The sequence below is a fragment of the Myxocyprinus asiaticus genome, chromosome 5 (assembly GCF_019703515.2).
Source record: "Myxocyprinus asiaticus isolate MX2 ecotype Aquarium Trade chromosome 5, UBuf_Myxa_2, whole genome shotgun sequence".
Taxonomy (NCBI): Eukaryota; Metazoa; Chordata; class Actinopteri; order Cypriniformes; family Catostomidae; genus Myxocyprinus; species Myxocyprinus asiaticus.
In genome coordinates this window covers 4,148,530-4,172,330 of record NC_059348.1, presented here as the reverse complement: position 1 = coordinate 4,172,330, position 23,801 = coordinate 4,148,530, and the positions used below count along the sequence as shown (strand labels likewise).

Here is a 23,801-nt window from a genome sequence, read left to right as displayed (position 1 = left end):
AAAAGTAAACTTCTGGTCCCTCTCACCGACCTCCTGGCGGGTCCACAGAGGTATGCAGTGTTGAAGAGGTTAAAATATTTGACATTCATTAAATTCAAATTTAAAATGCAAAATTTTACCCACTTTGTGTGTGTTATCATTTTTATGCCTATTAGAGTATCACGCCGTTATCTTAGCAACATCCTAACGTGAACTGAATCAATTGTGAGTCAAGTCTTGATTGTGAGAGTGATTCATGTTCAGAGCACCATTTGTATGACGCATGAAGTTGCTTTCTGTTCAGATTGTTCAAAATCAACACTCTCGTATGAGGTTCCATTTCATATGGATGCAGACAGTTCATACAGATTGTGTTCATTCTGTTTGGGCTATTTTCTAATTGTTTGTCTATGTACATAAGTGCCAGATAGACATTTTTGGCAATTTAATGGATGTTTTTGCATCTCGTGCTATGAGCGGCGCATTATCTATGAAAAATGCATATCAAGACCCTTATATTTCACTTCATCCCGCTATGCTCCACATAGCTATTTTGAACGCAAGAAAATGTTTTGTGTGAATGGTCACTACATAGGCAGTCTAAAGCAAGACAGCTCACAAGGTTCTGGAACGGAGCCATAGAGAAGGAGAGAGAAAGCTCCTCTTTACTTTCCATAAATTTCTCAATTCTATCCAAACTGTTAAAGAAAAAACCCACCAGGACCAGTCTACACTCACGATTGTTTATGCTTAGGCTTGTTAGTTGTGCACTTCAGATTACTGGAAACAATTTCATTCTGGAAAGCCACACATAAACACAGGAGGGGGAAATTAGAGGGTGCACATGTCTATAACTCCACTGGTCCATCATCTTTTTCTACTGAACCTGCCCTGCATAGTGCAGTGCTATAGACCACATTATGTGCCATATTTATTTGGCTAGGGTAGTGTTGAGTAAGTAGGTCCAGGTCAGTACTTCACTGAGGAAAACCCATTCAATTTTTCTAGTGGAAGTAAAATAACTTTGCCATTTCACATCATGAATTTGATCGTGTTATAATGAACCACATTCAAATAACAGAATAAGTGTATAAGATGTAAAGTTTTATGCTCATTGTAGTACACTTAAAAATTGAATAAGTAGAGAAAACCAGGTGGACAATGTTGATTTTGCCCCATGTAGTGCAGGAAATTCTTAATGTAACATTAAACATGTGCTGATTTTATGTCTCATAATTAAAGTTATTCAAGCTCATAAAAAAGACAAACTTAACGTTAGATGCTGGAGGTTTTGTGTGTAGATTAAATTTAGATTTTAATAGAGATTCTCCTTTAATATTCTCAATTCTATACCAAGAATCTTCAAATATTTACGGTAGCTGAATGAGTCGACAGATTAAGCAATTTCTATACGACAATAATTAGCTCTAACTGTTTGTTTTACAATTGAGCTTTTTTTAAATGAGCAAACCTTAAAATGACATTTACAACTCAAATTGAAACCATACACGTTTTATCATTTCTAGCCACCAAATAGATCAGTCGGCCCTTTTGAAATCTGAAAAGCAAATATGGGATCTAAAGAATATGCTGTGGAAATAGGTTTTAGACATTCAATAGACAACTTATTATAAAAGATTAGTTGAACAATAGATTAGCTTTGATAGATTAGGTTGGGACTATGCCATCGTCATTTTTTGTCTGTCACGCCCTTAAATCTTTTCACAGTCTCACAGCTATAAAGTGAAATTTTATTCTATAGGTAAACAATGGAACCATTATTCTTCTCTTTAACTTTTTATTTTTTATTTTTACTTCTAAAGCTTACTGTAGATGGTAATGGAAAAGGAACATTACGATACCATCAAATAAAGCATAACAGTTATTGCCATTTTTTTCAGTAGCCTTGGTTTAGAAAGTATTAAATAAACAAATAAAAAACGTACAAGACTGCGTAATTACATTTATTTTTGAATGAATGAATTACTCATCCCACAAAGCCTTTTGAATTATGTAATTGAATCAGAAACGATGGTAGGCCCACGATAAAACAGTATTCACTATAAATCACTGAGTTGAGTAAAGATTACTTTACTGATTACTTCATAAAAAATCATGACTAATTATTGTACTTTAAGTTACTTTCTAAAATACTGCTTTCGCATAGCTAATTTAAAATAATTATTAGTATATTAGTAATCCAATTAATGCACATACAAGTAATTATCTTAATTAAACATCAGTAACTGTAATTTAAATTTAAAATGTAATGTTACACTACTTTTTGACTAGACGGTAATTCTATTCTAGTAACCAATTACTTTATATTCAGATTACACTCTACAATTGCATGCAAGTAGTTTGATAGTGTAGTAAGGTTGACTCAATAAAGTGATTTGCAATGCTTTATGGGAGTGGGTGGTCACTGCTGAGCTCTTTTAATGTGATTTCCGTTTCTGTGGTGACAGCAACTTCTCTGATTGGTGGATCTCTCTTTGGGATTATGTGTAGTGTAGTTCTCACCAGGAATTTGTCAATAAAACAATTATTTTGTAATGAAGTTGAAAACACACTGACTTTTGTATTCTACAGAAGCATATATCATCGCTGAACAAACTCAGAGCTCCTGTCTGTCTTGAAAAGTTTGTACATTGTCAGTAAAAAGCAAATTCTTAAAGAGAAAATTATTTTTTTATTTTTTTATTTCCAGAACCCATGCTGTTGCGCTCTATATACCAATTTTGCAGAGTTAAAGCAGTAAACCTGTTTTCACACACATAAATGAATATCTGTAAACCACTTTGTGTGGGATTACTGCTATCTAAATATTTGAGTTACAGCTCAGGATGCCCGCTGGAGGCCCGCCGGGGGAAGCTGTTAAAAGCATGATTCTTCCACAATTGCAGGCAGCACATCTCAAATGTGGTGGAAATAATGGTGATAAAAATTAAATAAAAAGAAAAAAAGAAAGAAGTCTTGCTAAGGCTAATTCCATTGCTAACGTTTAATGTCTCCTAAATACACACAATTAAATACTAATTTTACACTTTTTTGAAAAATTACAGCTTTACTGGAAATTACGCCCTTTAAAAATACTCTATTCACAAGTGGTATTTACCTTGATTTTTTCTTTGTTTTCTTCAAACATCACATGTCTCATATTTCATCTCAAGCATGCTCTTCACTGACACTTTTGTCCTCTTAATTAACAAGTACACTAACTTTAAAAAAATAAAATAAAAATAAAAAATAGGCAGAAATGTTTTGGTGTAGTGGAAATGATGCCACAACTGTGGCACAATTGTAATTTTTTTAAATTGATACATGAACATTCGGAAACCACATGTCGATTGTGTAATCATTCGTGCAAATTTCTGGCCTTGAGTGCAGGACACCAACCAGAACTTGAAAACTGTGAGTAACAAATGTAGTGTAACTTTGCAGCCCCTGTCCTTTTGCAGCTTGAAGGATAATGGAAAGCTGTAGTCAACAATGGTGACATCAACTGAGATTGGAGAGCATGATGGTTTACCTCATGCCTCAAGCATGAAGAAGATTCTATAACTAAGTCAACTGTTAATTATGAATGTGTAACCTATTAAACTTGGCAGTTGTGCTCTCCCCTGCCTACATGCTTACAAATGCTGCTTAGCAAGAGGATCTCTTTACAACAGAAAAAGTAGAAATGCTAGTAATGCTTTAAAAACATATCAGTTATAGTAAATGAGGAATTATGTACTTGCATGAAACATCAGTGACTCAGGAATTAATGTAGGGTATGCCACCTCCATAATTAAATTAGTATTTTGGTTAATTTGCCAGTAATTAAATGGCAAATCTATGAAAAAAATACACAATTCCTTTTAAGAAAAAAATGAAGAAAAAGAAGATTGACTATTTAATTAGTTTTAATATTAACAACTTAATTGTACTTTTAATATTTTTAATTTTTTTTATTGAAAGCACTGAAATTAGACTTTTTAATTCCACTTAAATATCAAAACAAATTTTGATTCAGACAATTTACAACATTTTAATAACCTATTCGGTTTGAACACACACAAAAAGAGTGTCACGTCATTGAAATGAACATATCTAAGGAACCTTCATATCATGTATTTGCCTTTTTTTCTAATTTTTTAAAACTAAAACCAGAAAGAAAGAAAAAAACCTCAAAATGACTCTGCTACTGTGTGTCAGTGTTATCTGTATGTCATCAGTACTGCCTTGTTGAGCTCCTGGTTTATAGTAGTAGGAAATCTGAGAACACTTGAAAATGTGTCTTGGAGGGGGGTCTTTGGCATGAGTCTTTTTGATGTGCGCTCACCTCTTAGTCAGATAGCCAAGTAAGTCAGGTATACTGTACTTTTTGACAGGTCTGTCCATAACCAGCCTCTTTGTACTTTTTCATCTTAAACATGAGCATTCTCAACTGAACATCCAGAAGTTCTGTCAAATCCTTGAAAGAGCTAGACTGCATCTTTCATATGAAGCTTAGAGGGATAGTTCTGCCAAAAATGAAAATTCTGTCATCGTTTACTAACCCTCATCCAAACCAGTATGACTAACCAAAAAGATAGCACTGTTCACTTTCATTTTATTAAAAACAAAAAAGAAATATGCAATGAATTGTGAAAGTGAATGCATTTTGTGATTCACAGAAATAAGTCACACGGGTTTGGAACAACATAAGGGTGAGTAAATGATGACAAAATTCCTTTAATATGGGGGGAACTAGCCCTTTAAGACATTCAATTTAAAAAAGAAACTTCAGTAAGTATAAAGTACATATTCGAGACTTATGCTTTGAGGATATTTCTAAAACACGTTATGTTTACTACATAAAAACTTGCAATGCAGGTTAAATTGTACTGTATTCTGTCCATTTAATGTTTAATGTATTATGAATAGAACATGACCCTTAAGATAACATGACCCTTAAAATACCTGTGTATTAATTGGCTGTGAAAATGGGTGTGACAGTGAAGCATTGAGAAAAGTCAAGGGCAGTCGTTCAGTGTGACACCTTCCCTCCAAATTTAATCGGTAAATGTGACAGGCTCACTTACTAGGAGGGCAAGATCAGCGAAAACAGTCACCAAGTGTGACACCCCCCACCCAAATCCAGTTGTTCTGAGTCTGCTAGTGTGGAGCCAGCTTTACTCGTGTTTACAAATTACAAAGCTATGACATACAGTAAATGTAATATATGTTGGAAATTAGCAGGAAACTCTCATTTATACAACTTATTTATGTTGCATTTATGGCGTTTACAAATGAATTCAAGATAAATGTATAACCCCTATTCCGAAATAGTTGGGACAATATAGAAAATGCTACTAAAATGAAAACAAAAAGGACTGATTTGTAAATTCGATTCAACTAAGAAGAAGTTGGACACACAGGGCACCCAAAATTTCTACATATTTATCTGCATTAATGTTGCCTTCACAGATTTACCCTTGCTATGGGCACTGACACACACTCATACCATGACACACACTGGCTTTTGGACCTAACACTGATAACAGCTTGGATGGTCCTTTTCCTCTTTGGCCTGGAGAACACGACGGCTGTTTTTCCAAAAACTATTTGAAATGTGGACTCTTTGGACCACAAAACACAATTTCACTTTTCTACTTTCCATCTCATATGATAACAAGCCCAGAGAAGTCGGTGGCACTTCTGAACAGTGTTGATGTATGGCTTCTCCTTTGCATAGTAAAGCCTTAACTTGCATCTGTGGATGCAACGGTGAATGGTGTTGACTGATGAAGGTTTACCGAAGTATTCTCGATCTCATGTCATGATATACATTTTTGGAGCATGTTGCAATCATCTGATTTGAAATGAGTTTATATTTTCAATACATAAATTAATTAATTAATTAATTCAAAAGGTAAAACTTCAAATAATTTGTTGTTGTAGTGCTTTCAATACAGCAGAGGGTGAATTTAATTTACAGATCACTTCTTTTTGTTTTTAAAAGCATTTTCCATACTGTCCCAACTTTTTTAAAATTGGGGTTGTTTAATAATATAGCCATTGTTGATGCTAAAACAGGAAAACAAATAATAATAAACATCATATCACTATTTTAATATGCAGTATCCTCTTTCCCTGCTGTAATGAAATGTTTTATGCTCTACCTTCATTAATTTCCAATAGAATCTAAAGCCCATTAAACACCTGGCTGTTGTGTTTACTGCCTTTAATTATCAAAAGTTTGTTTTAGACTAAAGCTGAAGCATAATCTCATCAATAGCTCATGCCTGGCATTCATTACAAAATTTTCATTACAAATTATATTATCAGCATAATAACAATTTCAGCAAAAAGTTACATCGACAAATTACCCTCATTTTCAGTAACTTTGTGCAAAACCTGAATGACCTTAACAATGAATAGCTAATGACAACTTTTATAAAGTGTTATTACAGTACTATAGGCAATTTTCTTAAATCATCAGAAAAAATCAGGTAACTTTATTTTATTTTTAAGTCTTTTTGTTTTCACCGTCTTTCTTTATAAGGATCCCCAGCCTGGTGTGTCCAACTTCTCCTTAAGTATATATAAACATTTTGATAAAAAAAAAAAAAAAAAGAAAAGAAAAAAACTGCAATAAAAACTAGTATTTATTATTTATTATCCCTTTACATATATATTTTGTGTTTTATTGAGCACAATATATTTTTAAGACTTAAAGTTGTGTCACCAAGTTATGTGTCAACTTTGTTACCATCATAACTCCCTCTTATTAAAATAATGAACAATTCCATTAATAAATTATGACATCACCATCCTCTCGGGATGCGAACTTGAAATACAAGTACAAGTAAATGTCTTCTCTTTGTAGATCATTTTATCTTCTATTTTGTTTGGTTTGTCAGTAAAGGATGATATTAAATGCTTATCCCTGTTACGGTGATTTTGTACAGAATACAGCTGATTACTAAAAAGTGGATGTTTGTAGAAATATCAGCATTAAATTCTTTTCTGTAATAAACACCTTGTAGTTTCATGTCCTTGGCCTTAAAGGAATATTCCTGGTTCAATAAGTTAAGCTCAATCGACAGCATTTGTGGCATAATATTGTTTACCACATAAATGTATTTCGACTCTTTCTTCCCTCATTTTCTTAATAAAAAAAAAAAATAAAATAAATAAAAAAGCAATAATCAAGGTGACAGTGAGGCACTTACCACAATGGAAGAGAATGGGGGCCAATTTTTGTATGTTACAATGCTCCCTTTTTCAAAAGTATAGCCACAAGATATAAACAATATACGTGTAAACATAATTTTAGTGTGATAACGATCACTTACTAACCTTTTCTGTGTAAAGTTATGGCCAATTTTACAACTTCATCACCATGACGATGTAATGTCTACAAACCCTAAAACCCTAAAACAACAGTAAAAATGACAATTTAAACAACTTTACAGCTCAAATAATACACAAGTTTTAACTGAATTAGTGCGAGTGCTTTTATAAAATTATAAGCTTCACATTTCTGTGTTTAAACCCTCCAAAAATTGACCCCCATTCACTTCCATTGTAAGTGTCTCACTGTAACCTCGATTTTTGCTTTTTTAAAGAAAAGGAGGGACGAGTCTAAATAAATGTTTGTGGTAATCAACGTTATGCCACAAATGCTGTCGATTGAACTTAACTTGAATTGAACCCAGAATATTCCTTTAAATATAGTAATGGCTAAATAAACTGTAAAACTGTCAACCCTGTTACTGTCTTTAAAGGCATAGCTACATCCCGACATATATTAAAAATTAAAAATGTAGCATGAGATAGCACAATGTAATTTATTAATACTTTAATACATTATTTATATAAGTTGAAGACTTAATTTGTCTGAGAGAATGTTTAAAATCCTACAAAGATTTATTTATTTATTAAATAACCATTTTGGTGACCCATATAATAAAGTCAGTAATGCATTATTCTGCTTATTATAGGCTATACTGTCTATCAAATAGTCTCGCAAATATTACAATAAAACGTATCGCGCACACAAAACATGTTTTTTTATTTTTTTATTTATTTATTTATTTATTTTTGGATGATGATGATGATCACTACTAACTCTAAATTTTAGACATGCATTGAATTAAGAATATGCTTTCTATAGGCTACTAAACTATTTTCGTCCACCAAGTGCCAGGGCACACGGGCAAAAACAACCATGTCTGATAAACGCACGCCACCTGGTTTCCTGAGGTGAAATTCTTCTGGGAATGCGCGAACAAAGGTGAGCAAAAACACAGGTGAACCCACCTAGCTGTGACGCAACCCGGCTCAAATCAACAAAGTAGCTAATTCATCACCACTCTAACAGCTATTTGTCCATATAGGCTATGGTTGACCGCTCTATTTCAAAACAGGGTGTGCATCATGATCCTTGTCTGTTTTGCAAAGATTGATCGTTTTTTAGACTTAAAGACAGCTCGCCAGGCCCCGCCCCCTGTAGGCATACCCGGAGGTGAGCGGCTATATTAGCCAGCTGAGCGCCTGCTCGAGATGTTACATGCACTTAAACTTGAGCAGGTACGAATCCTGTCACTCTCACACTTTGGATTGTGTTTGACAGCGCTGCGTGGGCATTCTGCTCCGTATGTGCATTGCAGGAACCTGGAACCAGGGGTCGGACAATTTCACGAGTCACCAAGTCACGTCTAAAAAATGAAACTGGAAGTTTTTTGTGGGGGTCACTACGACTCTAAGCCCGTGGAGCTGTGCAGCGACGCCGAGGGCAGTATCCCGTCCCCGCTGTCCGCGGAGGAGGAGCTGGGCTCAGATGGAGACTGCATTGCGCACAGTCCGGCACCTGTTACTCCGTGCGCGGAGAGCAAAGGCAAGCCCTACACCCGGAGACCCAAGCCGCCGTACTCCTACATCGCTCTGATCGCCATGGCCATCCGCGACTCGAAGTCGGGTCGACTGACTCTCGCCGAAATCAATGACTACCTCATGAAAAAGTTCCCGTTTTTTCGAGGCAGCTATACGGGATGGAGGAACTCGGTCCGCCACAATCTGTCTCTGAACGACTGCTTTCTGAAGGTGCTGCGGGATCCCTCCAGACCGTGGGGCAAGGACAACTACTGGATGCTGAACCCGCACAGCGAGTACACCTTTGCGGATGGGGTGTTTCGGCGGAGGAGAAAGCGCATCAACAAAAAACCCGGCAAAGAGCCAGAGCGGCCGAGCCAAGCTGCTGGAGTGGACACCAGCGACTCGGTCATTACGCCTCCTTCCAGCGCCAAGTTTACGAGCTCTTTCGCCATTGACAGCATCCTCAGCCGACCTTTTAGGAAAGAGGAACGCCCCGCTCTCAAAACTGACACCTGGCAAGGGGGAGTGGAGATGCTCGCTTATGCCCTGTGTGGCTCCCCTGTCACTCTCCCGCACACGCAGGTGCTTCGATCATACGGGGCACCCGAGGACCCTGCCATGAGCTGCCGTCACCAGAAGGACTTCTTCCCGTTCCAGCTGACCTCCGAGTGCCTCTCGATCCCGCACACGACCACAGTGGCACCGGTGCCAGCTTTAGCGGGCTATCACCCGTTCAAGATTGACTATCTGTTGTCTTAATGGTGTGAGGGTTTGGGCTGGGGAATGTTGGCACTTTCTGTACTCATGGCTCATGTCAGAGACTATTCGCAAAATACATTTCATAAGCCTGCATGTCCTCACATAATAAATCGCTTCGGAAACTAACTGGTACATTGTCGAGAAAGTTTGAGTGGGGAGAACACACAAAGTGAACCACTAAACTATTTAATTTTCTGATGCGTCTTGTCCTACTGAACGATTGCTTTGTTCATGTATGTATTTATGATGTTTTCGTCATTTGTTTGTTATTTGTGATTGTTCTGAATTTGTTGAACCATTGGCCTCAAATTATCTTATGAAAGTAAAATGATATGACCTGTATTCATTTCAGATTGACTCAGACAAGCTCAACCTGAGTTCTTATGGAGAAGGTGAGGCTGTTGCATAGTCGTAAACTGGAATTAGACTGTAGAATTGATTTTCCTGACAAAAATGCATGGCGCATTTTATACTGAATAATAAAATATATTTTCAAATTAAACAAGAATTGATCCTTTCCAGTCGATGAGTGCATCACCTTTGTGTTTCAGTGGCGCTGATTGGATTCTAACACTTTAGTGAGTGGAAGTGGGGCGAACAGATTTGTTATGAAGAATGTTCAAAATGGGCTCACATTGACTGATCCGATCACAGTGGAGATTCATTTGTTTGTAGAATCCTTGAGATGTTATGAAATGCCACATTTGGAAAAACACATTTATGATACTACTGTTCAGATAAGGTTTTCACTGATATAAAATGTCACATACTTGTAGCCTACTATATATGCAACATTTTTATTTATTTTTATTTTTATTTTGTTTTATTTTTTTATATGGCCGTTTTCATATGTAACATATAGCCAATATTTTCCAAAGGGCCCACTAATTTACATACATATAATCTCAAATATATTTAATATTATTTTTAGATATATATTCATCCCACATGTCAGACTTCTATATGGGACACAAATTCATCATGGATGTGCCTTTAAATATTATAAGTTGTTTATCTCTTCGAAACATATAGAAATCTCTGCCGATTTAATGGTTTGCTCTAACGTGATCAACTTTGGTGGTGTAAATATTGATAGGACTTCAAGTAATTAGATCATTTACAACATGGCAAACTCTACACATTACATTTTGTCATAAATATAAATGTTGTGATGCTTGCAAAAGCCAGGGCTGCATTTCCCAAAGCATCGTAAGCCTAAGTAGATCGTAGAATCCAACTTACGATTCACCTTAGTTTTGCGGCCAGTTTCCCAAAAGCATTGAAACTTAAGTAGGTCTTCAAAATGCTCTGGAGTAATCGTACAGCGCTAAGAGCATGGTAAGGACACAGACTTACGCAGACACTTGCAGGACAATCGTGAAATTACACCTAATACAATTTAAATACCAGTAGCTACACTTTTATGCTGAGACTTTAATATCAGGATATATGTGTTTTATTTAATTTTGATTTTAAAAGACATGTCTAATAATAATAATAATTATTATTATTATTATTATGAAATATACATACATAAAATAGTTGGTAACAACAAAGTTGTGGCATAATTGATGCAGACAACTGTATAAATTAATATTAGATAAAGAAGAAAAAATTCATTAACTTGTTGCCGTGCATGAAAATCGTCCATATATATTTGCTCATCATCCTACATTTACATTTATTCATTTGGCAGATGCTTTTATCCTCGTCTCTTCTTCCTCTCTGACACCCAAAGGCTCTCTCGCCAGCACTACAAGTTGTGTAGCACTGCACATGTAGCATTGCTTTCACCATTATCACTTTTGGCAGTAAAGAGCAGACCTCCGCTTAATTGGTGAATGTCTCTAAAGCACATCTTCCAAACGTCTCCATGTTTTGCGCTCCGCGATAACACGGAATAATATTCAGTGAATGCTTGTAATTAGCAGGATCATACACAGGGCCTCCACTGTCTTCACTAATCCCTGGAAGCTTTTATATCGAGAGGAATTTGAGAAAAGTAAATATTACAATTGGAAATAGGAAGCAGACTGTGAAAAGAAAAAGATTGTTCTGCACAAAAATATGTAAATATGCAGTTAATTAGGTTAATTAGCAGGATCATACACAGGGCCTCCACTGTCTTCACTAATCCCTGGAAGCTTTTATATCGAGAGGAATTTGAGAAAAGTAAATATTACAATTGGAAATAGGAAGCAGACTGTGAAAAGAAAAAGATTGTTCTGCACAAAAATATGTAAATATGCAGTTAATTAGGTTGAATATTTAATAAAAACATTTAAAACAAATTTTAGCGAGGTAAATTACAAATTGTGAAGTTATGCACAAATATAATGCAGTTGCAATGAGGAGCAGCACTATACAGTCACATTTCAGCACTGTCACATGGACAGCGACTCTCACTTAAAGTGTGTCCTCACATTCATGTTAAATGCAGCTTTGGGAAACGTACGTAAAAATAACAAACGTTCGTAAAATTGCTCGTAGAAAACACTCTTGGCCGCTAAGATCGATAGTTCTTGGGAAAGGAGGCCCAGGGCCTTGTTTCCCAAAAGCATGGGAAGCCTAAGTAGATCGTAGAATCCTTCTTACTATTAATCTTTGTTTTGCAGCCATTTCCCAAAAACATCGTAACTTAAGTAGTACTTGAAAATGCTCATAGATTAAGGAGTGCTCTGGAGTAATCGTACAGCGCTAAGAGCATGGTGAGCACACAGACTTATGTAGACACCTGCAGGACAACCACGAAATTACACTTCATACACTTAAATACCTATAGCTACACTTTATGCTCATTTAATATAAGTATACATACGTTTTATTTTATTATTATTGTTATTATTAACCGGCAAGGATAATAATGAGAAACGAGGCCCAGAGCATTTATAGCAATTCCTGTCTTGTTATCCTACAAGGCACCATTATTGCCTTTCTCCCTGTGCGCTTCTGATGTTTGTGGGCTTTAACCTATAGCAGCACCCTTCTCAGACTTTGCCTCCTCATCTTTTTAAATACGTACATGGATGCCCAGCCGTTTTTAGTAATAGGTCAAGTGCAATAAAATCAATGTTGAAAATCCCAAATGGGACGGAGTGTGAAATAGTTGCATACTTTGCCACGAGCTGTCCACGGTCCTGAAGATAAGATGCCATAACTCGGTTTTCACGGACAAGTAGGCTATAGTGATTTACCCCTGCTATAACAAAGCCCAAGATGCTTCATTTGAAAATGTAGAATTTTTGTTTCTGCGCACCCTTTTAACATACTAGTCAAAAACTCTTCAGAGAGTTAAAAGTGTTGGAAATTGTTTCTTCGTTTGACTTTATTATTATTATTATTAGTAGTAGTAGTAGTAGTAGTAGTAGTTGTAGTAATTTAACAACAATAACGACAATTATAATAATAACAATCCTATTTATTATTATAAGTAGTATTGCTCTTGTTGTTGTTGTTGTTGCTGATTAGTCTGTTTTTATCACTTTAATAATTCGATGTTCTTATATCGTATAGCTAATGTTTTGGGATAAGTAGGCTATTGGCAAAAATATCTTATACCAGTCAATCATGCATGCAAATTATTAACCTGATTTGATAATTGGCCGACCGTTTCAATAGTAGGATTTGGGATTTGAGGAATATGGCAGCAAAGACAGTAAATGAACACAAGCACTAGAGTGAAAATTGAATGTTGACATTACCGTATACAAATTATTGGGGGAAATGAACCTCTTGGCCTACTAATTTACGTACATATAATCTCAAATATATTGACTATTATTTTTAGATATATGTTCATCCCACATGTCAGACTTACTACCAATCAAACCGACAAGGCCTGCTGTATCCATCGCATCTGAAGGGGAAATAACTCAAGACACTATACTGCAACCTACAGGTTGCAATGTCCAACATCTTCTACTACACATAAGCATAATACAGGTGAAGGTGTAATATTTTAAGAACACGATTCACATAAATCACGTTTAATTTACTAATCTAACACTATAAAGATCACATAAAGTGATCATTTTTCAACAAATTTGGAAACCGGTCAATGGCTGAATATTTTTTAAATACATATCCATTATTTGTTTGTTTGTTTGTTTGTTCCTTTATTCGATTTTTTTCATATATATATATATATATATATATAATAATATATATATATTTAAACCCCACGTCACCAATTCCCTAAAGCAGTGCAATCTTTGTTATTATCGCACAGTTTATTTGTTTGATTGCAGTTTAAACAATCGCTAAAGTTGTTTGATTATTTAGAGGGAGAAACATTCGTCATTGTAGGCGCCTCGAGCACCCAATGCTTTGTTTTTTTCTTCGCTGAGTTTCCCCGAGAGCGGACACAGATATATTTAGCAATTCAGTATTTATATTTTCTGTCCAGAACTACAAATATCCGCCCCCCGAAGTGCCTCTTGTCACGCGGAGAGTAAAAACCCTTTAACATCGGCATTATCCAGCAGCCCTTGCAAGTGCCAAACGGCATTGAAAAATGGACTCGGAGACTCTGTCAGAGTGCCACCTTTCGTTAAGAGGTCACCAAAAACAGAAGAGGGATCCAGCAGTCTGGTACAACAATGTTATCCCCAAAACGAGAGGCTGTAGCGTTAAACCTTCAAAGTCTTTCACGTATTTTTCTTTAGCTCCGAGTAATGCTTTCTCTGAGCCAAGTGTGCATCCTGAACGCAGCGGGGATAGTGAGTTTGATGTTGCCGGGAATTTCGGGGCGATTATTTTCTTTACCTTTATTGTTATGACGAGGGCTGATTTTATCTTCACATCCTTTTTGTCGTGTTTGATAAAGATGTGAGGCTGCTTGTTTCTGCCTATGAGCCATGACTGTGTAAATTGCCTCTAGAATCAGAGCATTCATATATTTCAGTGCGTGTATTCGGATTGCAGTCTATTATAAAGACTTGCTGCTGAGTCTAGATTTAATGTTTAATAAGAGGCTGTCAGCAGTAATATAGGAGCACCGATTAGTTTATAAAACGAATAAATATCTTTTGCGCACATATCATTGTTTTTTCCACATATAAAAAGCTTTTTGTATTCTGGAGGATACACACATTTGAGAGGCCGGGGCGAGGAGCAATAACTCTGGCATCAACTAACAATCTTTATCTAAAATTAACATTGTAGAATTTTTTGAGCAGGCAGTTGACCTCGAGGCAAATATTTCTATATTTTCAAAGTCATTTTCACGATTTCTACAAATAGTAAAAAAATAATAATAATAAAAAAAAAAGAGTAATGTGTAAATGTGTATACAAAATAAATGTATTTTCTGTGTTATGCTTATGTTCATGTCAAATGGACAAAAAATTGTATACAGGGTAATGCAAGTTAAAAAAAAGTTAATGCAAGAAACAACAAAAATAAATGCCCAAAATGTACTTGACTTACCTAAAAATTATAAAATGTAATGATTTCCAACCAACTCTTGGTTTCACTCTATGTTTGTATCATCATCGTCATAATAACAACAGCAATAATAATAATAATAATAATAATACTAATTATTATTATTATTATTATTATTATTATTAATAGCCTGTGTATTATTATCAATGATTATTTTATAATAATATAATGATTTGTATTATGTATTATTATTATGTTTTATTATTATTATTATTATGACGATGATGATGACGATGAAGAATTCCACATGAACTGCAAACAAAGAGTTGGTTGGAAATCATTATATTTAATAATATATTAAATAATAATAATAATAATTAGCCTGTGTTTTCATTTATTATTATTATTATTGCATTATTATTATTATTAGTAGTAGTAGTAGTAGTAGTAGTAGTTGTAGTAGTAGTAGTAGTAGTAGTATGACGATGATGATGATGATGATGATGATGATGAAGAATTCCACATGAACTGCAAACAAAGAGTCGGTTGGATTTCATAACATTTTATAATTTTTATTTGTGATAAAATTAAAACAATAATTATAAAAAATAATAATATTATATGATAATAAATAATAGTTATAATTAACCTATGTATTATCATTTATTATTATTGCTATATAATAATAATAATACATATTTTTATTATGTATTATTATTCTTATTATTAAGTATTCCACATGAACTGCAAACAGTGAGTTGGTTGGAAATCTTCACATTTTATAATTTTTAGACAAAGTCAAGTAACTTAGGGCATTTATTTTTGCAGTTGTTGTTTCTTTCATAATAATCACGAATGTTACTTTGCACTGGAGATTTTTCGGTACGGCCAATTAAGCTCACTTTCCACAATTAATTAGTTCTTCTCTCAGGGGGGGATGATAGGGGTGCGGGACTGTAAACTGACACTACGCTGTGTGTGGTATCCGAGCAGCGGTGCAGCGGCTGATGGAAAAAGCCTGCTTCCACTCATGTCAAAACCATTTATCCAGAACAGCCCTTTACAAGAACTTGTATACACTTGGAGAGGGTCTTTTTTTTTGTTGCCCACCCCCCTCAATTCCTCCTTGACAAGATGCTCAACCAGGTCACTTGTGCGTACACTCCTCTCTCTTTTGGCGAATTAATGAACTCTTATTCGTCCATTACGCGGCTGTTCTTTTGTCGGACAAAAGCAAGTGTTACAGAGCCATTAAAGTTCAGTCCTAAACGTGCTTTCCTATCTTAACCTCCTCCCACCACACAGTGCCAGGACTCTCACCAAAACACGCCATTAATTATTGGCGTGGAGGTCTGAAAGCGTTCGCCCCGGTGTTTGGCGTGTGGCGCTGTTGATTGAAATGTCGGAACGGGCTTGATAAATGGCGTTATTGCGTGTATTTAGGTTGTCAGAGGGGAGGTGGGGAGCCTCTCTGCTCGGACTCTGCACAGCCTCCCGCCAGACCGATAGCTGGAGGCATGCCAGACATGGTAAAGGGGTGGGTCTCCACAGTTCGAGGAGATTTCTTGGAGGAATTTAGTGGGGATCTAGGGGGCAGAGAGAGATTTACGAATTGATTGGTGGTCGCGTTTTGTTTGGCCGCACGTCTTTGAGCCAGAAGACTCCGGAGCATTGAGTTCTCTTAAGGATTAGTCCTGACGATGGCCACCAAGAGACTAAGGAGGGGTCGCTATCCTGGCGACACACAGCTGGTGGCCTCAACCAGGAGCGCGTCCTGCGAGCAGAGCAGGATTTGGGCGCACTGACCATCACACTTCGAAGAGACTTGGATTTCAGATAGATTTGCGTGGAGTACCAATCGTTTTCTTTTTCTTTTTTTCCCCCCTCATAAAATTCAATTTTTAAATACTGTAATTTTTTGTCTTTTTTGTTACTTTTGTCATCGAGCTGTTACGCTTAACAATGACGACCGAAAGCTCCCAGCAACAGCTGGACCCGCCGCCGCCCCTCAGATCCAGCCCGGCGTCCAGTGGTATGCACTCAGCTGTCCAGAGCGCACAGACAGTGATGGAGAGCACAACCACGACCGGTACCAAAGGCAAAAAGTCCAATTCGGGCATGAGACGCCCCGAAAAGCCACCTTACTCCTACATCGCTCTTATAGTCATGGCGATCCAGAGCTCTCCGACAAAAAGGTTGACACTGAGTGAAATCTATCAGTTCCTCCAGGCTCGCTTCCCGTTTTTTAGGGGTTCCTACCAGGGCTGGAAAAATTCCGTCAGGCACAATTTATCTCTAAACGAGTGTTTCATCAAACTTCCCAAGGGCCTCGGGCGCCCGGGCAAGGGCCATTATTGGACCATTGACCCCGGGAGCGAGTTCATGTTCGAGGAGGGCTCGTTTCGACGCAGACCACGGGGTTTCCGAAGGAAATGCCAAGCTCTGAAACCCATGTACCGCATGATGAACGGAATCGGCTTCGGGGCTTCTATGCTGCCCCAAAACTTTGATTTCCAGTCCCCGTCCGCGTCCTTGGCCTGCCACGCCAACGGCTATAATCTGGACATGATGACCAACGCTGTGCCCGGCGTTCATACGGGCTACGATGGCCTTACTTCAGGTCACCACGTCTCACACATGTCACCAAGCCCCGGTTCAACATACATGACGGCATGCCAAGTCACCTCAAATGGCGAGTATGGCCCGGACAGCAGCAATAGCCCGCTTCATTCACCCCCGACGATGTCCGGCTCTTTGGAGTGCCATTCGCCATATGGAGCCGCCTCGGCGCACTGGCCTTCATCTGGCATGTCTCCCTATATTAAACAGCAGCCACTGTCCTCTAGCAGCCCGACCTCCTCTGGATTACACTCGAGTATGTCTCCCTATTCTCTGGAGCAAAGCTATTTGCATCACAACGGCAGAGACTCGGCGGCCGACATCTCAGGTAAATCTGACTGCCCTCTTTAAAAGTCTCGATTTAATATTTCCATAGAAGTGACTGAAGAATTACCATTAAAGACACGTTACTGAAGCATTTAGAAAGATAAATCATATTTAATGTTTATAATGTAATAATAACCAAAAATGAATGCTTGTAATTTAAGCACGCAAAATAAGAAATAGCCTCTATACAAATATATGCAATTAAATGATTATTATTTTTTTATAGCATGCATGTTTAGTTTTATTTATGTATTTAAGGGACATTTAGGTTTCTACAAGCCAGAGATTCGACAATCACATCACGCTTCTTTTTTCAACTTTTAAAAAATGTTGTCTTTTTCAGAGTCCTATTGAGTTAACGGCACGAGTAGACTATACAGGCTACAATGTTATAAATGTCTGAGGCCTAATGCTATTCAGAATTAAAGTTCCGCCGTGGCGATCAAAAAAAAAAAAAAAAAAAAAAAAAAAAACTGCGTATATTTGACGCAGAATGCCTTTGTGCGCTCTTTTGGGATTTTTTTTTTCTTTCTTTCTTTTTTTTTTTTTTTTCTGTCTAACATTTTTAAGGTTAAGAAAACATTGTCGCCTTTGCCAGTGGATTGGCAATGAAAACCCAACATTACTGAAAGCTAAAGAGGATTTCACAAGAGAGGCTTATGGGTTCAGTTTAGCCAGTGCGGACTGTTTTAACAGCTGAGCTCCAGGTGGCAAACACAAAAGAGTCTCCTAAATGTTTAATGGTACAGTGCAATTTAAAGTGAATCCGTGAATAACAGTATATTGTACAATTTTAAGAAGGCGTTGAAACAAAAATGGGAGGGAGGGAATTTGATATCGATTGAGCCGGACTAATTTAGAATTCAAGAAAATAGACCACGTTTTACAGGAAAAACTTACCTCAAGTGATTAAAATGTCATTTCATGATAAGCACATAAATATGCATCATGTCTTAAGAGTGGCATGGTGTTGAAAAGACTCGAAATCAATTGTTGAATAAACTCGACCTGGATTAGGGGAGAGCGGGGCACAAACTAACACTTTTTGGTTTTCTTAAGTTTGTGTAAATGTACTTTGGGTTCGATGTATTTTTCGTTTTTCACATGAATTTCACACGTGTCTATTACACATATGTGCTCTTGTTTCATGAATACAGCGTGTACGTTTTTCGCAATCTACCTCGAAAAAAAGAAAGTGAAATGTTGTAACAGGTGAGGGGCACATTGTAACAAGACCATATAACAGCTTAAAATCCTCATCTAATAACTGCATCTGATCTAATTAAAAAGCCTAAAAGATAAACTAAATTTTCATGTCAATAAAAGCCATTTATTATAATATATAATATAGCAACAATTTTGACACTTGCCAATAAATACACAACAAAGCCACAGCATTGACCGAAATAATGCATGGATTGATGACAAAACACACACACACACACACACACACACACACACATGTTGGTGCAGCTATCATTATGAGGACTCTCCATAGACATAATGATTTGTATACTGTACGAACTATAGATTCTATCCCCTAACCCTAACCCTCACAAAAAACTTTCTGCATTTTTACATTTTCAATAAAACATCGTTTAGTATGTTTTTTAAGCGATTTGAATTATGGGGACACTAGAAATGTCCTCATAAACCACATTTATAGTATAATATCCTTGTAATTACCAGTTTGTAACCTAAAAAAAAGTCCTCGTAAACCACTTAAACCTGCCCACACACACACACACACACACACACACGTACGCATTAAGAGGAATTATGTAAATTACATATCTGACTGCATGGAATTGCATATCGTTTTTTGGAATTGGGGCGCAGCTGGGATTTAAACCTGGCTGGTCACTTCTGCTGGCTATCTGAGAATGAAAAGACTATGTAAGATGCTAGCTAAAAGATTGGAGATTAATATGATACCAAGTTTGCCTCATTTTAAATAAACAGGAAAAACAGAGATTTACTTTTGCTACTTTAAAATGATCTTTTGGCGATATCTTCTGGTTTTTTTGAAATTTTCTGGATTTTTTTTTATCTACACAGTGTTGATATGGCAACAAGTAAACAAAAGTGAACCCACGTGTGTTACAGCTTGCCCCAAGTTAGTTTGTGCCCCGCTCCCCCCTACATATGCTGTAGCCTTCAGGGATAAAGCGTGTTTGACTTTTAAACATTCAACTTGTGAAAAAAGGTGAAATCAACTTAATACATGTATGTTTAAGAACAGAATTATATTGCGTTAAGTCCAAGTGAAATTCAACACAGTCATCAAAAAGCTGACGATCACATTGTTATTAATGGATATTAAATGGATTCCGACTTCTAACTCAATGTGATTTTTACTGCTTGCTCAATTAACTTTTTTTTTTTTTTAATTTTTTTTAGCTAATGCAACAAAATTATTTAGCATTTGTTCTCAACTTAACTTCACTGAGTACAATCCATCATGTTTTCTTAATTCAATTGTGTTGGGACTATGTGCATAATATTTGTTGCATCAGCTTAGTGCTGAAACCGTCAAATAATTTAGGTTTTCGCTAAACAAAGCATTTGAGTGGAGCATATATTTTAATTTCACATTAAGGACACTCATTTTCATTGTGTGGAACCAATGTCCACAACTGAATTAAGTTATACCAATGCATTTGTTTTTTTTAGTTAATATAGTTGCCTAGAAAATAAAAACTTTAATGCATTCACCACTATATGTAAAAAAAAATAAAATAAAAAATAAAAAAAAAGTAAATAAATCCAGATATTAATAAAGATCTCTTATTTGATTTTATCGTGTTTATTTCTTTATTTTTGCAGTAGGAATGTCTCGATATCAGGCCCACCCCTCGCCAGTCTGTGACAGAAAAGACTTTGTGTTGAACTTCAACGGAATTACGTCGTTTCATCCGACCACCAGTGGATCCTACTATCATCATCAGCTACATCACCATCAAGGAGTCTGTCAAGATGTGAAGCCATGCGTTTTGTAAACTGTCAAGCAGAGGATTCATAAATCAAAAGCTGGCAATTTCGAAATGATGTGCTCGAGGCACACAGTTATCTAAGATACAAAAAAAGAGAAGATGCGTATGTCAGTATTCACTGAAGGAATGAAGGACTCCATGGGGAGCAAGAACGTGTTGGCTTTGAGGTTTATAACGTATATTTACTCCCTTGGAACAAACCTCGAAACTTCTGCAAATGAAGAGACATGTTGTTTAACAAAACACCCAGTTTATCCAGTCCACAATAGCCTAGTGTTCTGTTTGACTTGATCACATTTCTAAAGTTGATGAGAAATTGAGCATAATAAAGGCGTTGTAAAATTATCTTGTTTTATGCACTCAGCAACCTACAGAAATACAGAATTAGCGTCCAGTGGTGTGGGAAATGATGTATGTCACAAACCCACTTGAAATCCATCTATCTTATTTGTTTAAATCTTACGTGTGTTTCTTTTTGACTGCTTTTAAAAGATTCCACCTCCTATATTTAGAGGGGTGAGTGTATATTGGTTTTAATTCATGAGTAAAAGGAAAGAGTTCGCAATAGAATAATAATGACTGCATTTTTGTTAGTTGAAAACAATACAATTACAGTACAATGAAACGATGTATTCTCAAAATAAAAATACAAATATATCCAGTGTTTTTATTCATTTATTTAATGCTGAAAAAAATGATTTTACTTTTTCGGACAATACTAATTCTAGAATCTTAGAGTTCTTTTGCACATTTCTAAAGTTAAAGCTTGGGCTTTTCTGGATAATAAAATAAATAAATAAATAAAAGCGGTCAAATAAATATTTGGACCAGCAATATTTTAACAAATTAATTGTTTTTATTTAGGTTATAGAAAACTAATTTGCGAAGATGTACAACTTGGAAACACGAAAAACGGGCTCTTCAAGAGGGAAAAACGAATACGACTAAAAGCCGCCTTTATTATTGCATATACATTGTTTGAAAAAAAAAAAGAAAAAGAAAAAGAAAAAAAAAGAAAAAGAAATAAAAGAAAGTGTAAAAACGGATACGATAAGGATAAAGAGGGAAATTGGGTTACGACATTGTAAAAAGACAATGCAGCCCAGACATGACACAAAATCTTCATTTTAGATCAGCATGACAAAATCACATTTAATTTACTATCGCTTAAGCAACAAGAACAAGGTCACTAATTCGGCTCTTGAGCCCTCTAAATGAAAAATGCATATCACACACAAAATAAAAACTTATATATATATATATATATAATATATATATATATGATGAAAATAATCAAAGCGCGTTCGAATCAGAAGGACCCTGAGATCAGTTAGCTAAAATTATCAAATACAAGAGGGAGCAATTTGCAGTTCAATTAGAGAGAATGAATAGAGAAAGTCATTAAGCGTGGCGGAGTTAACTCCGCTTAACCCCTATTACTCTAACGCAGGACTGTAGGCTACGCTGGAACTACATTCACAATGTTAAATGTTGCACAATGTCGCCATCTACCGTTATACCGCACACTTTTCTCCTCGCTCTGTAAATGAGCGGCCACCATGATCAATGGATTATTCTTGTAGTCGCTTTTGCATTTGTAAAATCTATTTAAATGCTTTCGTGTACATCTCATAATAATATCAAAAACAAGGACACACTTTGTTATTCCTATAGCATTCTAGTTTCATTGTGTCACAGAAAAAAAAAATGGCTTCATGTGGTGAGATCTAAATGAACTAGTTTTATTTAAACATGATTCATTATTAATAATAATAACAATTAGCATTAGTCTGAATTAGGCTGACTACCAACAAAACTAATTTTAAGAGTTAGATCAGGCAGAAACACAATTGCTGGGGGTGTATTAATTGTGTGCTTAAAATCCTAAAAGTACACTTTTTAAATAGTATATTATCAGATAGTAATGAATATAAAAAATACTTTAGAGTACAGTACTGTACTTGACTTTACTGTTCATGAATACTGTTTTAAGTGTAATTTTAAAGTGTGTTTTAAGTAATATTTTAAGTAAATTATAATATTTTTAATTTAACTTAATATTATTTTACAAGGAGGCTTTCATTTGAAATCAATACTTTTTAAATAATGCTTTAGTGTATTTTAAAGAAGCGGGCTACAATTAAATGATTGCCTAACAGACAAGCATTTTTCAAGGTACTAGACATTACATTTAAAATGATGAATGTTGCACTTGAGTACACATTCAGGAAATACACATTAAATTGTGTTAAGCATGTTTTAGTACACCTAACCAAAGGTATTTTTGCTTGTCATAAGTCAATACATTTCAAATTATGATTCAGTATAATTTCAGGAAATCAATTTCAATTACATGTAACGAGCATGAATAGTACTTCTTTGTTATGTTAACTTCTGTATTACAAAATTAATGATTAAATAAATAAATCCAAGTTTAAAAAGACAATTTAAATTGTGCTATATCACATTGTAAAAATATTTTGTCTGATAATGTACACTCAGGGGCAGGGCCCCATTAAAATGGCAGCTGCCACCCTTAAAATGAGCTTTGCCATCCCAACTTGGACCCCGCTCGCATCCTAGAGACGGTGGGCAATGGTTTAACCTGTCCATAACAACGTTCCACCCATGTCTGGCAGGACACAGCGTTCACCCTCAGTAGACAGATCCGACCCCCCCCCCCCCACCAAGCGAACTTACTGGATGCCACCCCTGGCAAAAAATCCTGGACACGCCCCTGCATACACTGTAAAAAGTGGTAACCTCCAATTATGGTATATGCTCTTTAAATAGCTCTTTAAAGGAGGGACTTACATGATCTAATCATTAAAATAAGTATAAAGATTAGTCTACTTTTAAAAAATCGGAAGAAATGAATAGTATTTTGACAAT

The 23,801-nt window shown here is 36.0% G+C and overlaps 2 protein-coding genes across 3 annotated transcripts; both read left to right on the top strand.

Moving 5' to 3' along the window:
• The first annotated feature begins 8,452 nt into the window (after positions 1-8,452).
• On the top strand, positions 8,453-10,093 carry LOC127440879 (forkhead box protein Q1-like). The gene has a single exon (XM_051697938.1). The coding sequence runs from the start codon at positions 8,677-8,679 to the stop codon at positions 9,583-9,585; it is 909 nt and encodes a 302-aa protein (XP_051553898.1). The 5' UTR covers positions 8,453-8,676; the 3' UTR covers positions 9,586-10,093.
• A 6,128-nt stretch (positions 10,094-16,221) lies between these two features.
• Positions 16,222-21,566, top strand: foxf2a (forkhead box F2a). Of its 2 annotated transcripts, none has more exons than XM_051697754.1 (2): positions 16,222-17,917; positions 20,746-21,566. In XM_051697754.1, exons 1-2 carry the CDS (start codon positions 16,933-16,935, stop codon positions 20,913-20,915), a joined length of 1,155 nt encoding a protein of 384 aa, XP_051553714.1. In that variant the 5' UTR covers positions 16,222-16,932; the 3' UTR covers positions 20,916-21,566. The 2 variants fall into 2 exon arrangements, with proteins under 2 accessions (XP_051553714.1, XP_051553713.1); XM_051697753.1 differs by having other exon boundaries at positions 16,234-17,917; positions 20,743-21,566.
• Positions 21,567-23,801: the final 2,235 nt, after the last annotated feature.